At 37.5% G+C, this 18461-nt stretch overlaps 1 protein-coding gene across 4 annotated transcripts in view; it reads left to right on the top strand.

The window, feature by feature from the left end:
* Positions 1 to 18461, top strand: part of LOC135631286 (protein unc-13 homolog) — a 66430-nt gene that overhangs the window by 19057 nt on the left and 28912 nt on the right. For 3 of the 4 annotated variants that reach the window (XM_065138829.1, XM_065138830.1, XM_065138832.1), the window contains exons 12-16: positions 9006 to 9236; positions 11967 to 12041; positions 12262 to 12336; positions 16236 to 16421; positions 16522 to 16680. In XM_065138829.1, coding sequence (XP_064994901.1) covers positions 9006 to 9236; positions 11967 to 12041; positions 12262 to 12336; positions 16236 to 16421; positions 16522 to 16680 — 726 coding nt within the window. The remainder of the gene's footprint in view (positions 1 to 9005; positions 9237 to 11966; positions 12042 to 12261; positions 12337 to 16235; positions 16422 to 16521; positions 16681 to 18461) is intronic. The other variant, XM_065138831.1, reaches the window with a different exon arrangement.

Below are 18461 nucleotides of genomic sequence, written 5' to 3'. Positions count from 1 at the left end.
CTATGACAATATGGACATTGGGTTGTGTTTGTTGCTATCCTATGGAAGTTGAACAATTTTGCAATTGCCTTCTCACTATCAAACTTCTTTTCTTTTGTATATGCATCGTCAATTCGCGGATCGATATTAACAATATATGGTGCGGGCCGCTTACTAAGATCTCTGATAAAACAACGGAGTCCACCTTGCTGTTAGAACCCTTGCAGATTCTAAACTTGGGGTTGATCTCTTTAGGGGATCGGTCTCCTTGAAACTCTATAGGGGTTCCTCTCTTCAAGTTGCCGCTCAAAGGCTGCAGAAAAAATTCATCTATTGCTTATCAAAAGAGGAGGAATACATGACTATTTATAAGGCTTCTAAACCCAAACTCCTAATAGGACTCCTACTCAAGGCTCCTATTCCTTTACAACTCCTAATTCTTCTCAAAGAAACAACCTCCTAACCCTAGCCGACCTCTTCACCTCTTTAATAGGGGTTGGTTTAGGTAGGTTTTACATGAATGTCCCTCTCAATTAGGACTCTCCTAGCTAGAGTCCTAACAGACCTGCCCTCTTCAAATCGGCCTTGTCCTCGAGGTTGACGATTCATGAATTCTGGGAATTTGATCTTCAAGTCGTCATAGTTCTCCCAAGTGGCATCTTCTATTGGTAGGTTCGCCCACTGTATTAGCACTTCAGTAGTGGGTCATCGTCGTCGAGTCACGATCCGTCGATCAATAATGGCACTTGGCTGGGTCTGGAGTTCTCCTTGGGTAGTCATATTTGGTGGGTGGCTTTGGGCTGTCTCCAAGCACCTATTTACAACTTCTATCTGGCCGTCGGTTTGTGGGTGATATGTCGTACTCCTTTTCAATTTAGTACCCTGCATATGGAATAACTTTGTCCAAAATATGCTCGTGAAGATGCAAGCAGAATTTGTCACAAGCACAATGTGTCCCTTATAGCATAATTCTTTTGAGTCCCAATTGTATTGAGCCACGGAGCTTGGTGCTTCCTCCAATTTTTTTTATGATCTTTCTACCATTCCCTCTTAATATCCTCAAGGAAGTCACTAGTCGAAAGTGAAATGGCCAAAAATTCAGCTTGCTTAGGTAGCCGTGAAAGCGCATCTGCAACAACATTCTCTTTCCCCTTTTTGTAAGTTATTTCACAATCATATCCAAGAAGCTTTATTACCCATTTTTACTGCTTGGGGGAAGATATCTTCTGCTCTAAGAAATATTTTAGGCTTTTATGGTCGGTCTTGATTTGAAAGCATCGCCCGATCAAGTACGATCTTCACCTCGTTGCTGTGTGCACAATAGCGAGCATCTCCTTATCATATGTGAACATGTTTTGATGGGAGGGAGACAATGCCTTGCTAGTGTATGTGAGTGGTCGACCATCTTGCATGAGAACGTCTCCAATTCCGACTCCAGATGCGTCGGTCTCAATCAAGGTTCGCCGTATCGTACCGTACCGGCGTTTCGACCCGGGCTCGGTACCGGTACGGTACGGTATACTGCTCGGTACACCCAGGTGTACCGAGCGGTACACTCACGTGTACCGAGCACTGTACACTACTACAGTGCTACTGTACACTGCTACAGTACTCGGTACGGTACGGGGCGGTCCGCGTACCGTTGGCCTGTCGGACCGGTACGTACCGCCCGTACCGGGCGGTACAGTCCGATACGGCAAACCTTGGTCTCAATGATGAAGGGTTGGCTGAAATCTGGTAGCGCTAGCACCGACATCGTTGTCATGGTTGCCTTAAGTTTGTCGAAGGCAGTATAGGCTTTGTCTGACCATTGGAAGGTATCATTTTTCAGTAGAGAAATGAGTGGTGCATTGATCTTTCCATAGTTTTTCATGAACTTGCGATTGTAGCCTGTTAAACCGAGAAAATCACGTAGCAATTGTATGTTCCTCGGGGTTGGCCAGTTCTGCATTGCTTCTATTTTGGAAGGGTCCACCGTCACACCTTCCTCTGATATGATATGCCTAAGATATTTCATCTTTTGTTGAAGAAATCAAAAATTTGTAGTGGCCGTTGTGTGTTCGAAAGACAGTTTTCAGTATGTCTTCTTCGCACACTCGTATTTGCCGATACCCGGATCAAAGGTCCAACTTTGTGAAGATTTGTGCTCCCTTTCATCTAGCAATTCATCTACTACTGGAATAGGATATTTATCCTTGATGGTTATGCCCTTGAGAGCTCGGTAATCTACGTATATTCGTCATGTTCCGTCCTTCTTGCGTACAAATAGCACCGGTGAAGAGTAGAAGCTGCAACTTGGCCGAATAACTCCTGTTTCGAGCATCTCTTTTACAATCCTTTCTATTTCATTCTTCTGGAGATATAAATACTGATATGGTCGAGTATTTGTTGGAGGTTTGCCTGGAAGAATCGTTATATAATGATCATGCCGACGGGTAAGAGGTAGGTTGTGCGGTTCGTCAAATATATCTGAAAATTCAACAAGCAAAGGAAGTAGGTTTGGATCTTCAAATTCTATTGGCTCTCCCTTAGTTTGCTGCTCAAGTTACACCAAAAAGCCGCTGCATGCTTTATACAAAACTTTCTCTATTTGTTGTGTGCAAATCGTTGTTACGTCGCCCCCACGTTTCCCATGCAATATCACCTGTTTCCCCTTACTGTAAAATTTCATAATTAGTTTCATAAAATTCCAAGAAACATCACCTAATGTCGTCAACCATTCAATTTTGAGCATGGCCTCATGATCATCAAGAGTGAGGAGGAAGAAATATGCAATTATCTCTTGGTCCTGCAGCAAAAGTTTCACTCGCGGGCGCCTACGATCATACTTCAAAATCCCTCCGTCGGCGACCTTAATGTCAAACCTGCTGCAATTCTCGATAGGTAAGGCCATCCGGACAGCAACCTTACTATTAGGAAGTTATTAGTACTGCCCGTGTCGATGAGTATAGTGATCGGTTGTTGCTTGAGAAGGCCTCCAACTTTCATCGTTTGCGGGTTTGAGTAGTCGGCTAGTGCATGTACCGTAACTTCGGTCGGTTGTGGCTCTTCTTCTGCATTTTCTTCTTCATGTTCAAGGCTCTTTTCTGGATGTTCAATAACCTCTTCTTCTACTGGTTCAATCATAAGAAGTCTCCCTTTACTACAGCGATGTTCACGGCTCCACGGCTCGTCGCAATGCCAACATAACCCCTTCGCATATCGCTCCCGAAGCTCTTCTCTTGTCAACCTCTTTGGTGCAGGGACTCGGTCGACAGTAGGGGGGGCTGAGGGCTTCAATATTGCTGGTCGAGGAGCGACCCTAGTCCTCCAAGCTTTATGGTTCAATTGCTCCTCTTGATGTCGTGCGAAAGAGATGGTTGTCATAAGCGTGTATGGTTGTCGCGCTTTAACTTCTCCCCGGATCTCCGGCTTCAAGCCCTCAATAAAGGTCCCCAATAGCTGTTTTTGAGACCAATCACGAGTTTGATTAGATAACCTTTCAAACCTGGTTTGGTACTCCCGAATGGTGGAGGTTTGTCAGATCTTTGCTAGTTGTTCGTCAATGTTCTCATAATCGGTTGGTCCAAAGCGGATCAACAGTCCTTCTTTGAATTGTCGCCATGAGAGGATTCCATGAGTGTGTTCAAACCAGTCAAACCATTGTATGACATCCCCTTCAAGATGTATAGTCGCAATTTTCACCATAGATGCGCCCGCGGTTTTGTGGTACCGAAAATATCGCTCCGCGCACGAGATCCAACCAATCGGGTTTCCTTCCCATCTAGGGAAATCCACCCTCATGCATGGATAGTTGGGGTCGGTTATAGAGCCTCCCCTCCCTTGGAAGTCATCTCTTCGGGCTTGGTGCGATTGGGCAAAGCTCTCTCCTTGATGTGATTTCTTCGAGCTTAGTGGTCGGCCCAATCTGAGTTCGGTAAAGAGCGTCCGAATCTTATCCTCCATTCGCACCTCGAAGGCTTCGAATTTAGCATTGATTGCCTCCTCAGATACCATAGTATATGCCTTCAAATATGTGATGTTAAGATTTCTCTTTTGTTGTCGGGTTAAAGGCATGTATAGGTTGAGAGAAGTGATGGTCGAAAGGGTTGGTGGATCGGTGGATGTAGGCTGCAGTTTAGGCTTGTTTTGTGGCTGTTTTGGGTGCAGTTTGAGGGTGTGGTTTGGTGGAGTTTTAGGGCTGTAGATGAAAGTTTTAGATTTGTGCTAAATGGCAGCAAAGGTTTGATAGAAATCAGTGGAAGTTTGCTGCAGAATTGTGTTGTCTTATAAGAGCAGAATTGTCGTCGAAGAAACAACGGTTTCTCGATGAAATTTCCACCAAAAACTTGAGAAATTTGAGGAGGGAATTGACAGCAAAATCTCAGTTTATATGACAGCAAGGATGTCCAATTTAATCAAGAAAATTTCGGCAGTATAACAGTAAGGAAATTGGTGCAAGTTGCGATAGCAGAATTCTCGTCGAAAAATTTCAGCGGTTTGCGACAAAAATTTGTAGCAATACAAAATCATTTTTAGAGATGAATTCCTCAATAGATTAATTTTAGATAGAAACCAAGATGATCTATGAAGTGTATAAGAAATTTCATTAAAAAAAGATTGCAAATAGATGGGTTAAGGCAACAATATGCGGTTGAAATTTTCTCTATTACATATTTTCAAGTATGGCAGATTGGACGTGAAAGATCAATGGTTTATATTGAGAATTTTTTGACAAAACCAAAGGAAAATCTGCTGTTAGGAAGTGTCAAAGTTGTCATAAAAATTTCGTAGAGGTTTGGATAGAAAAAAACGTAGTAGTAAGATCAAACAATTTGTGCTATGCGGCTGGAATTTTACAGTGCAGATTTTCAAGTATAGCAGTTTAGACGTAAAAGATCAATAGTTTATATTGAGAAATTTTTGACAAGACAAAAGGGAAATCTACTGTTAGGAAGTGTCAAAGCTGTCACAAAAATTTCGTAGAGATTTGGATAGAAAAAATGCAGTAACAAGATCAAACAGTCTGTTTTATGCGGTTGAAATTCTGCAATGTATCTTTCGTCGTAGAGATGAATACTTTGCGACGAAAAGTTTATACAGCAATACAGGAACAATTTTTTTTTGGATTTTAGAATAAGGATAACTAAATTGCAACAGCAGTAAGGTAGGAAACCAGAACCTGTTGCAATTCACGGGGAGATCAAAGGATGATCCGCGGTGGTGGAGATGACGGTAAAATTTGGCGACGATCTTTTAAGCAATTGTGGGAATTGCTTTGGGCGACTGTGGAGGGTTGATGGATGGCTGTGGAAGGGCAGCAAGATGCTAAGAACGGTGCTCTGATACTAGATGTTAAAACCCTTGTAGATTCTAAACTTGGGGTTGATCTCTTTAGGGGATCGGCCTCCTTGGAACTCTATAGGGTTTCCTCTCTCCAAGTTGCTGCTTAAAGGCTGCAGAAAAGATTCATCTATTGCTTATCAAAAGAGGAGGAATACATGACTATTTATAGGGCTTCTAAACCCTAACTCCTAATAGGGCTCCTACTCAAGACTCCTATTCCTTTACAACTCCTAATTCTTCTCTAAGAAACAACCTCCTAACCCTAGCCGGCCTCTTCACCTCTTTAATAGGGTTCGGCTTAGGTAGGTTTTACATGAATATCCCTCTCAATTAGGACTCTCTTAGCTAGAGTCCTAACACTTGCCTCATGCTACTAGTTCGACTTAACTGAGGAGGGCCAGTTGGTTGCCTTATGTTGGCCGACCTTTGGATTCCTTGTGGTGCAGATCCATTGCCACCGCGATGCTTCCATTATGAGTCAGGTCGTCAATGCCTCATTGCTTCCTCGTACGTATACTGATGCTCTAGTGATGCACGAATACCAACTGTGAGATTCGGGTCGCTTTCATCGTTGTGACCCTCATAATCATCATAATCCGGTTCCTGCGTTGTCTTGTAGTATTCTTCTTCAGCTCTTGTTTTCATTTTTATTATATCTTCTCTTACTTGTTGTAATTTATTTTGAAAGAATTTACGGACATTCGTCAGAACTTTCTTGCATTTTGTAATATCAGGATACTTGTCGACCAAATGTATTTTCACCTTAGTGATTCCTCCACCATTGTCGATGTAGTTACAATAAGTGCATTGCTAATAATGACGGTTCCCATCCATCTTTCAGACATGAGCCCAAGCGTCCTCATATGTTTGTTCCTTTGGTCTCATGTTCCTACTAAATTTAAATCAAATAAGTTATAAATATGTAAAGCACCCAATAGGTATTAAAGACATTGAATTGATCCAATATCGATCAAATTTTGATTAAATCATTATTAAAACCACTAATCGCAGCATTAAAATTTTTTATTAAATCTAATTAACTTTATTTTACCATCATAAATATGTTAAACACATAAAAGAAGCATTAAATACGTAATTTTGTTACAATATAGTCAAAGTACGATGAAATCATTGTTAAATATACTAATCACACTATTAATATATTTAATTACCTACTAATTATATCTCTTTTAATATTATAAACATGTCAAACATCCTAATAGGTATTAAAGACATTGAATTGATCCAATATCGATGAAATTTTGATTAAATTATCATTAAAACTATTAATCACAGTATTAAATTTTTTATTAAAACCTAATTAAATCTATTATACCATCACAAACATATAATTCAATCCTTAATATGTATGAAATATAAACATTCGATCTATTAAGTGTCTAATTTTCAATAAATCAATATTAAATACACTAATCACAACATTAAAGACCTTAATTACTCCCTAATTAATATTATTCTACCATCGAAAGCTTATCAAACAACATATTAGACATTAAATCATACATCACATCGAATAGACTTAATCATCTCATAAATCAATAAAATCTAGAAAGCAAATACATATCTTTTGATTAAAAGGTTCTTCTTCTTAATCCTCCCAAATTAGCTTATTAAATCTAGTCCATTCTACAAATCGTTACTTTATTGAGTTTAGAAGAATGAAAATGTGTGAGAAAGAGAGAGATTATGAGTGAAAAGAGTTTGAGAAAGTTTAAGAGATTGTGAGAATGAAACGAATTGAAAGAGTGGGGAGGAAAGGGTTTAAAACCCTTTAGGTTACCTCCAATGGTCAAATTGATCGTTTGAAACCTAATATTGGTCGATAACTATTGGATTTCGACCGTTACTGCCCAATATAGCCCTGTATTGTCCGATACGGGTCAAAAATTTTGTACCGCCTGGTAGCGGATGGTCTGTGTGTCGAGAGGCTCTCGGATTGGTACGTACCGCCCAAATCGGGTGGTACATATCGAAATTAAAAACCTTGTATCGAAGTGTTCTCTGTGTTATGTACTAATTTGGATTCTTTAGGTCAAAATTCCTTATGGATTGTATTTTTACACTTGGACCAGGCTATGGCTTTAAGATTTTTTTTGCTAAAAGCTGTCCATTTATGTTGGATGTCGATTCCAATTTTACTGCTTAGTGTCATTAAGTTTATAGTCTGTGCAATTTCTCTTTTTTTTTGTTCTGTTTGAAATGTTTAGTGGATTTCATATGACACTGATAAAATTCATCCTGAAGGATTTCAGCATGCTTACAATTAGACCAATTTTGTGAGGCAACTAAAAGTTTTTCCCACAGTTACATTGGAGACATGTTGCCTATTGTGATTTATTGTCAATCCAATTTAATCATGCTAAAAGTATTTGGTTGTCTTTCAATTTAATATATCTAGGTAATATTGCAAATTGGGACTAGGAGGCAATAAAACAGTTTCTACAAAGATCTCTATTCATTATCAAAGTGCACCTTTTTGTTGGGGAGCCACTCTGGACCTGGCTAAAACATGGGCTATGTTGCTGAATTTCCAAATATAACTTCAACTGGGTCACATTAACATTTTGTAATTTACTTTTGATTTCGAGGTGTAAATACATGATTTTAATGTTCTGTTAAGAAGCATGAGTATTTATTTATCCATGAAAGTTTAATCACATGTAAATTTATATCTTGTTGACCTTTGACTAGGTTTTCCTGATTGTGGCTAGATTTTTCCTGATTGATCCGTTGTGATTTAATCTAGCAAATCTGAAAGGCCTTGGCCAATATTCCCAACCCTGATGTGGCCCAGTTATTGCTCCAACTATCCCAACCCCAAAATCACTTACAATCTTGCTAGAATTTCCATATTCCAGTTGCTGGCTAGCAGATCAAGCTGATCTTGCAGTACAGGAGAGGAAGATGAGGTGAAGAGGAAAGGAAGATTAACCAAGAAGAGTAAAGAATTCACCTTGTTGTATCACTACCACTGATGCCTTCTCCCCAGCTAGCTGCGTCTACTGGTCACCGCCTGTCACTTGGCTGCAAATTGGAATCGGAGAGGGGAAGGGCTATGACTCTTCTGAGTAATGAGATTTAGGTAAAAAGTATGTACAAACACATTTTTAATAGTGTATAAGGTGCTTGAAGATCCAACATCTACCATGAATCACGGTGTGAAGAACATTGCACATCTAGATCCAACAACCCTCTGAAGCAAGTGATGTGAAACATAAAGCCTTTCATTGGAAAAAATACAAAAAATTCACGAAGTGAAGAGCAGGGAGTTTTTACATGTACAATATTCAAAGTTATCTTTAACGCGTTTTCTGTCTTTCTCGAATGACTTAGATTTATCATTCATTTCAGCTAGTGCCCAATTGTTGGTTGTTTAGAATGCTTATGGTATTTCTGTCCAAATCCTGATATGTGCTTATGGTTCTTCCCTAATGATTACTTACCCTTTAGTTTTGGTAAAGAGTAGAACTGTATCATATTAATGATATTTCATCAAGTGACCGTTGTATTTCATTAAAAAACTTGTTGTATCATATCATGATGAAAACTTGTAATATATGATGATTTTTAAAGTTTTTGTCCTCTTTTAGGACTTCTTCATACTCAAGGTTTTTGTTGTATTAGCCATGGATCTTTGATCTATTAACTGCCTAACCTGTGTTTATTTTGTCAAAATTAAGTTCATTATTACAGGGGAACAGAAACTCCTGCAATTTCTTATTCATCACTTGAGGAGAATACCCCTGAAGGAACAACGTGGTCCACAGGAAAGGTTACACTTGAAAAGTCTCTGTTGCTCAGTTGAAAGTGAAGATGCTTGGCAAAATTTCACATTTTTCAAGTCTTTCTTATTTCCGATTCAAAAATGGGCTGATAAAAAGCTTGCCGACTATCATCTGCATTTTTCAGAGGTTCGTTCCCCTCACTTATTTATAATGTCGGCATGTGAGCTTATTGATTCTAGTGTTCATCAGGTGGCAAAATTTCAGTATTACTGATTATTGTTTGGTATTTAACATATAAAATATGTTAGCTCATAATGAGTTAAAAAGTACAATAGTAATGAGAAACCCATGTCTACAGTTTACTTGCACCTGGACACACCGTTTTTTATTTTTAATGCCAAAGAGAAAACGAAATTATATTACTGAAGAAACAAGTCTGTTACATTGTAACCCATGCTTCTCGAAGCACAAGATATGACGAAGTTGAGATGCCAATCATCCTTCTGTTCTTCGCATATTGAGCAAGCCAATGGGCACTACGGTTGACCTCAAGATTCAAGAACATGTACAGCCTTCCAGTCTTTAAACTGGTTCAAGAAATGCAGCCCAGATTTGCTTTCATTTGCAATACTCCAAGGAGGGGTTCCATTGCCTTCAAGACATCCACCAATAATTTAGCATATATCTCAATGATTATATTGGTAACACCTTCCATCTCACAACCTTGATGCCCCTATTAACTTCCTCCAACTCATTTGTCCATGAGTTGCCAGCCATGAGGAAGTGGCACACTGTAACAATACATCCATCAAAATTGCGCATAGATACCCAGCCCGCCAGTTTTACTGTGATTGTCGAATGGCCCATCAGTAAGGAGCTTGAACCATCCAACCTCTGGTATTTACCATGCCACTGTGACCTGCTGTACCTCCTTCCTTACTCCAGACTGTACAAATAAACTGCAGTTTGTAATATATGAAACTGCCATGTATACAATAGATGAAATACCTGTCCTCTTATTGTTGAAATGTATATCATTTCTGGCCTCCCAAAATCAGCCATAGGCAATGAGCAATCACAGCTCTAAGGATTCACCGAGGATACTTAGGGAGATCAAAGCTTCCTTGACCCAAGATCCAATTTTCCAATCAGCAAACAATCTAAACTGCACACCCAACTTGCTGCTTAAAAAACCCCAAACCTTTTGAGAATAAGGACAATCAAAGAAAATACACTGTTGGTCATCCCAGCCATCCCCACACATATAACACACATGAGGCTGCCCCACACCCAATGAGCTAATCGAACAGATGTAGACAATCTTTTAGGTAAAAGTTTCCATTCAAAAATAAGGGCCCTTGGAATTGCAGGATATTCCCAGGACTCGGGCCATACTGAGTCATCCCTAGAGCTAGGTTGATCCCTAGACAGGATAAACTCATGAGCCATTTTAGCTTTCCATATCCACTTGTTATCACAACTCACAAGAAGGAGCTACCTCAACGGCACAAATAAGCCTGCAAATGTTAGAGCTAAAACACAACTAAAACGTAACATTATTCCATTGACCATTATGAAGCAAATCAGAAACTTTCAACTGTTCATGAATGGTAGACAGATTTAAAAAGTAGGCTTAAGAGAAAAATGGAACATCAAAAATCTATCTATCCTGCAATACATTAAAAACGTTGGCTTAAGAGAGCCTTGTAGGATAAAGAAAGGTCAAATGAACATAATTGTCTTAAATTTAATGAACACTCTTATAGATCTTTAATTGTATCAAAAGAACACTGCCAATGTCAGTTCCAAGCATTGATGAAAACTGTTCTTATAAGAACACTGCCAATATCAAAAGAACACTGCCAATGTCAGTTCCAAGCATTAGTGTTAGAACTCTAGGATAAGTGTATAATGAGTTTTCTATGGCTATAAGATTAATTCAAAGGTTAGCTTTAAGTTATACTAAAAAAGGCTGATGGTGTAGTTATAATGGATGGAGAAGAATTTTTTATAAGTAAAAGTTCTAGGTATTTTGTGTTTATCATTCAACAAGTTGAAAAGATTGTTGAATATTTACTCATGACATAAAAGTTAGGTGATTAAAGTGGAGAACAGAGTTAGATGTTTTGTGTGGTTATCGGCTTTAGATTAAAAGAAATTTTATAAGACAGTTGTTAGGTGAGGCATTCTTATGCATACGAGTGTTGGATGGTTAAGAAGAAGCAATATGTACAAATACTTTATGCCATTGAGATACAAATGTTGATGTATGGAGTTACCAGAAAAGATGGAAAACCAAATGTTTTCAATTGTTAACAATTAGGCACAACTCAGAGAATAAAGTGGGGAGAATTGCCTAAGATGGTATAAACATGTCCTGATGAGATATATAAATACCATGGTCAGATGGTGTGAGATAATTAGTATTTATGGTGGAAGATATGTAGGAGATTTATGAAGACTAGTAAAAATTATAAATGAAAAAAAGTTGAATGCTATTAATTTAATTAAGACCATGTGTTATACAATGCTTAATGGTGAGGAAAGATGCATATAACTGATTCCAAATAGTTGGGACATATAGATCTTTCTATGACTTTTGAAATTGTAATAGAAGTAACGATAGCAAATTGCTTTATTCTTATGGATCACCGTGGGGTGTATGTCTTTCATTGGAATAATCAATTATTAAAAAGGATACTTCTCATTTGATTCTAGCAGTTCAGGTGATGGTTTTATACTGTACTCTAATATCACATTTCATCTGAACTGGATCTTCTGTAGTTGATGTCTATTTTAACAAGCTGTTGTGCAGTTCGATGGTTAGCATTTGCTTAGTTATATTGAATCCCTCCTTGTGTGTCTCATACTTAGTTTTGCTGTTCTCATTTTAGATGACTTGTCTATTACTTGCAGGGACCATCTATGATGTCAGAGATAGTAACAGTGGGAATGCTCACTCGAAGGATCTTACTTGAGGAAAACGAACAAGTTTGTTTTCTTACAGTTCTATTTCAATACTGTTTCTGGTCCCACAATGTGATTTTCACCATATCAGAAGATTTTACCATGCAAGGAGATATTTGATTATTTTAAAAATACTAATTGTAAACATGTTAAAACCAAATAAAAATAGTAAAAAATTATAATTTTTAAGTTATTATTAATATTATTTTTCAAAAAATTAATGCGGACTTGTATTCTTTTGAAGGAGGTGACGGATTCGTTGGATCAAGACCAGATTGAGATATACATTTCTAATTCTATTAAAAATGCTTTTGCAAGAGTGAGTCTTCTGTGTGAATGCCATAATTTGGTTTTCCATGCTACTTTATTCCTTTCCTGTGAATTTTGCTACTTTCAAATAGACTAAAGATCTCCCAAAAGTTTGTAGTGTAAATATTGCAAGTCAAGTATTGGTTTAATTCTTTTACTTCCCAAATTTGTCTCTGATCTGTTTTTCTGCCATTACCTGTCATGTTTGCATCATTATTTCTTTATTTATTTGTTCTATTTCTGAGACAGTGACACAGAATTTGTTATTTTAAGTTTTTAACTATGAAATAACTTTTAGTTATCCTTGCTAACCAACATGCTTTATGGATCACATGAGACAGAGCAGGCTCTAACAGACAATAGAGAGAAAAACAATAGAATTTGCAAAGAGACTAGCACTATAGAAGATAACACAAATGGAAATAGAAAATTGAGGAAGATGATGATAATAACCTCATAATATAGACTATAGAGACCAATGTATCTGTCGACAGATCCTGTATCATTAGGTAAGAACTGACTGTTACCATGCTAACTGTAAACAGATCTAAATTGCGGCCTAGTTTTGGATACAACAAAAACAAATCTCTGTAAAGAATCTGTCTTTAATTACATGGATCTCTTTTCATTATTTAGCTCTGTAAAAAAAAGTCATATTCTTAGATAAATTAAGAAGATTTAAATTTATAGTTTCAGATAAAGTCTTTTTAGGTCTTCATTTCTTCTCATGCAACTAATATTATATGTTTCACATTTTCTAACTATTGGTCTCTTTTGCACATATCCATACCTGTCATGTTTGCATCATTAGTCCTTTATTTATTTGTTCTATTTCTGAGACAGTGACACAGAATTTGTTATTTTAACTATGAAATAACTTTTAGTTATCCTTGTTAACCAACATGCTTTATGGATCACATGAGACAGAGCAGGCTCTAACAGACAATAGAGAGAAAAACAATAGAATTTGCAAAGAGACTAGCACTATAGAAAATAACACAAATGGAAATAGAAAATTGAGGTAGATGATGATAATAACCTCATAATATATACTATAGAGACCAATGTATCTGTCGACGGATCCTATATCATTAGGTAAGAACTGAATGTTACCATGCTAACTGTAAACAGATCTAAATTGTGGCCTAGTTTTGGATATAACAAAAACAAATCTCTGTAAAGAATCTGTCTTTAACTACATGGATCTCTTTTCATTATTTAGCTCTGTAAAAAAATAGCCATATTCTTAGATAAATTAAGAGGATTTAAATTTATAGTTTCAGATAAAGTCTTTTTAGGTCTTCATTTCTTCTCATGCAACTAATATTATATGTTTCACATTTTCTAACTATTGGTCTCTTTTGCACATATCTATTCCATCTTAAAACAAATCTCCATCATCTTATCATCTATCGAATTACATAATTGTCCTTGGACTAGTGTATATCTATGATTTATATCTTTTGGAGTAGATCTGAATTCTGATCAAGGGTTTAACTTCTGCTGGCATGGAGCATGTTGTTAATGTGCCACCATACGTACATAGCCAGCATGATATGACTTAGGGCCCATGCTGGATTGTATGTGCATCCTTTGGAAGGATACGAATCCCATTCCAGTATCATCGTGGCACAGTAAGTCATAACTGAGAGTTCTAGAAATTTCTAGTAGCCTAGAACCATGGACCTAATTTATACTTATGAAAAGAGAATTGGTTGCTTTCCATTCTGAAATGAGACACTATTGGTGGATTTCAAGTTTACCTTTTCTTTACAAGTGAAATTTATTATTTATCTTCCTATTATTTTAACACTAGAAGGATAGGAGTTAGACGAAAAACCATATTAAATTGCTGAATCACTTTTACAAAATGAATTTCCTATTTGTACCGATGATTTAAAAAGGCGCTCGGGTGCTCACCTAGGCACTCGGGCGAGGCGAGGCCTGAGCGCCTCGTTTAAGGGTCAGATGTTGCGCTTCAAAGAGACACCGCTTGGGCGCTCGCCCGAGACCAGGCGCTAGGTGCTTCGGTCGAGTGCCCGATTCAATTAAGCGAACCGAGCCAGACTTTTAAGTTTGGTTTGGTTAAATAATGTAGTTTCTTACCTCAAAAGCCACCCTTCACACCCGCGCAACCTCGAGGAACCCTAGCGCTGCTTCTGCCTTCGCCATTGACGCTTTCTGCCGCTGCCTCCGCCGCAGACGCAGCGGACTGAGCCTTCCTCTGTTGTCGACATATGAGTCCGACGACTCCCATAGCTTCCTTCCGTTGTCGCTCCTTGTACAGTTCCTTCCACTGTCATGGGAGTGGACCACAGGTTCCTTCGCCATCGACGGATGCCCTTCTGGAGCTTCCGCCACTAGCGCTGCTGTTGTCCATAGCTTTCACCGCTACTGTCTGCACCTTCCGCCATTGCTGCTGCTGTTGTCCACATCTTTCGTCGCTGTCACTACTACTGTCCGCTGCTTCTGTCGCTACCGCTATTACTATCTGCAGTTTCTACCGCTATTGCTGTTCGCAGCTTCCGTTGCTGCCACTACTATCGTTCGCAACACTATTGCAACAATCTTAAGCTAATCCTCTGTTACTGTTAACAGTATATTTTTAATTTAATATCATATTTTTATTTAGATAATTATATATATTTTTATTATATTATATATTTTTTATATTTTAATATTTCAGTGCGTCTCGCTTCGCTCGGGTGAGCACCTAGGCGAGCGCCTAGTGCCTTGGGTGTTTTGGGACCTTGGCACCTAACGCTTTTTAAATCACTGATTTGTACTATGACCATTAGAAAGAGACCGTCATTTGGAGGTTCTCTGAGCCTTGCATGCATTTTCATGGTTGGTATTTTGAACTGTGAATTTTTTGGTCATTGGTTCTTTCTCAAACACCACTTCGATACAAACATGGTTAGCAATTTAGCATAATAGGCCCAAGGTCACGGAATATGGAATCTTGTGAAAAGGAATGGAGAGGATGAAATAAGGGAAGTATAAGAAACTTCATAGGAACAAAGGATGTGGCATCTGTTTTGTGACTTAATAATCTGTAATCTCAAAATCTAATAGTCTGTTTACACTTTACAATACTGGTAATCCATAAAAGATCCAACTAATTACATTTAATCCTAAATTACTAAATATGGCCATCATGATTTACTTACCAACCTATACAATGATTTATTTAAGCAACTAAAAGTTTGATTCAATATCACCTGTCAATTACTTTAGTGGCTCTGAAGCATAGACTTTGGATGGTATGAATTGCAAGCTTGAATAAACCTTTTAAAATAACTCTAGTTTCTCGTGGATTACATCAATCCGCAGGTGGTCGGGGTATTTGATCTTAGAATATCTGTTCAATCACAATTTAACCAAATTTTGCTAACATCTGAAGCATCCACATTATCTTTGGATCCATTTAAAACAAGACACATGAATATATTAACAAAGAAATGTAATTATGTGAGGATTCTGTTAGGTACTATATTGTACAATTTCTTGTGTTAAAAATTTGGAAAACGTTCACTAGGTTATATACAAATGTGAATCTTGAAGACTACAAATATAATATTGGCCAACTATACCAAGGTACTTATTTTTGGAATTTGATAACAAGGGAAAACTTGTCAAGGTACTCCTCTAATAATTTTAAAGGTAGCTATATGTCCTAGAGGTTGACATGAAATGTGCTTTGACTTATTTGAATTGTATGCCTTTTTCTCAACTAATGTGTTGAAATTATCTGTGGCTGATTCATGCATGAATTTGGTGTGGCTTTTGTTTTGTAATTTTTTTCTCTGTCTTTCAATTGCTTTTAGAGATAACACAAATTTTTAGCTTTACCAAATTTATTTGTACTTTGCCATGTAATGAACTCATTATATATATGTTTTTCGACAGATCACACATGCTACGGATGTTAAGTCAGATACAGGGCATGAACATGTTTTGGCATCTCTGGCAGAGGAGACAAAGAGACTTTTAAAGAAAGATTCAAACATGTTTGCACCGATATTATCACAATGGCATCCAAAGGCAGCGGTTTTTTCTGCATCCTTACTTCATAAATTTTATGGCAATAAGTTGGTAAGTTAATATATTATTATAACAATGCACTTTTTGGCACTCCTTTCTGATCCCCACCTTTGTTTAATGGATCTCTGGGAACTTTGCTATGTCATTTCAGAGACCATTTCTTGATCATGCGGAGCATCTTACAGAGGATGTTGTATCTGTTTTCCCGGTAGCTGATAGTCTTGAGCAGTATGTGATGTCAGTAATTGCTTCTGCATTAGGAGAGGATGGATTGGATGATTATTGCAGGAAAAGATTAGCTCTGTATCAGGTTGGTTTACTCCTGATTTTGTCAGTTTAATTGTTTTAATTCTCTCTTTGGTTGGTCATGTTGTCTAATTTACATGATCTTTGCCACTATAACGGTATAACCTATGTGAGTACAGAAATATCACCTATTTTGTTGTTTGCCGCAAGGACTACAATACCAAGTGACAAGGTATGAAATTGGCAGTATGTACTAGTCAGCCTCGCCACCACTATGATATATCGGGAGGGGAGGGGACGAGGAGATGACAAAGTATTATATGTATATCAAATTTGATATAAAGTCAACAAATAAAATTTGATATACTAATCTTTTCAGCTAAATTTCTTACTAAAAGAATATGGAGAATGCTTGGTGCAAGCTTGCACCAGCTGGGACAAGTCCTTTATCAGTTAGTACAAGCCCATACCGGGCTTGAACCGCCCAGTTTACCCTGGTCTACATATGAATAGGCTATTGAACTGGTAAAGACCGCCTATATTGAACTGTAGTGGATGGTCTTGTAAACCTTGGTTTTAACTCTTCCATTTCACCCCGTTCTGATTGTTGCAATAATCATTACCAAAGGCTGACCAATACATTAACTTTCCTCACACACACTGCCTTCATATCTGAACACTCTACCTACCACAATATTTCACAAGTCATTGTCAGAACTGCTCATTGGCACCATATGCTCTTTCTTGCTCCTTCATACTTCTGTCATCAGCATCAACATCTGATGGTGGCATGAGGCTATTTTCTTGTTTGACCCCCATTCTGTACCACATACGATCTCTTCTAACCCTCCTTTTGGTTGACCATTATAGGTTCCCACATTGGATTGTCCTACTATTAGGTGATTTTATAGTTTATTCCATAGAAGTCATTTCTTAAATTTAAAATAGGTTTTAAAATTGTGTAGATAACCAATTACTAAAGCAAGGTATGCAAGTTCATACCGTATCGGAGTTTCGACGTTCGCTCAGCACGTTACGAAACTGTATACCGAGCGGCATACCGTTCGGTATACCGCTCAGTATATATATATCTATATATATATATATATATATATATATATATATACATACATACATACTCTCTCTTCTCCCAAGCGGAGCGATGTTGTCTCGTTTATATATATATATATATATATATATATATATATATATATATATATAAATTAATAAATATATATTTATATATAAAAGATTATATATATATATATTTTTTTTATAAAAGGCGACGTCGTCTTGTTTATATATATATATATATATATATATATATATATATATATATTTCGTTCCATCCGGTAAGGGGCGGTCCGTGTACCGGTAAGCTGATGGACTGGTACGTACCCGCTCATACCGGGCGGTATTATTTGAAATTGCATACCTTGTACTAAAGTCATATGATCATTAGTGTTAGTTGCTTACATTGTTGGTTACGTAGCTCTACTTAATCTAATGTACAACATGATAACAAGTTTTACTTGGTAATACAAGGTGGTTAAAGTATATCTGAAGAAGAAGACTTGCAAGAGCTTCATTGAGGAACTTTAAATCAAACAAAAGCGACCACTTTGCATGAATGGGAATGGCTACATAATGGCAAGAAATTTTGTATTGATTCAAATTATAGATTTTAGGAGAGGCATAATAAGGCCAAAATGTGAACAGAATAATGGGAAGGAACATTTGAATCTTCATCGTTATCCTTATTCTAGAAAAATGGTCTCAAGGAATCTGAAGCCTTGACCCAAATGGCTAGACATAAATTTATGTTTTTTGTTGATATTCATTGGT

This window comes from Musa acuminata, chromosome BXJ3-2 (assembly GCF_036884655.1).
Source record: "Musa acuminata AAA Group cultivar baxijiao chromosome BXJ3-2, Cavendish_Baxijiao_AAA, whole genome shotgun sequence".
In the NCBI taxonomy this organism is placed as follows: domain Eukaryota; kingdom Viridiplantae; phylum Streptophyta; class Magnoliopsida; order Zingiberales; family Musaceae; genus Musa; species Musa acuminata.
This window is presented reverse-complemented; position numbering and strand designations above follow the sequence as displayed.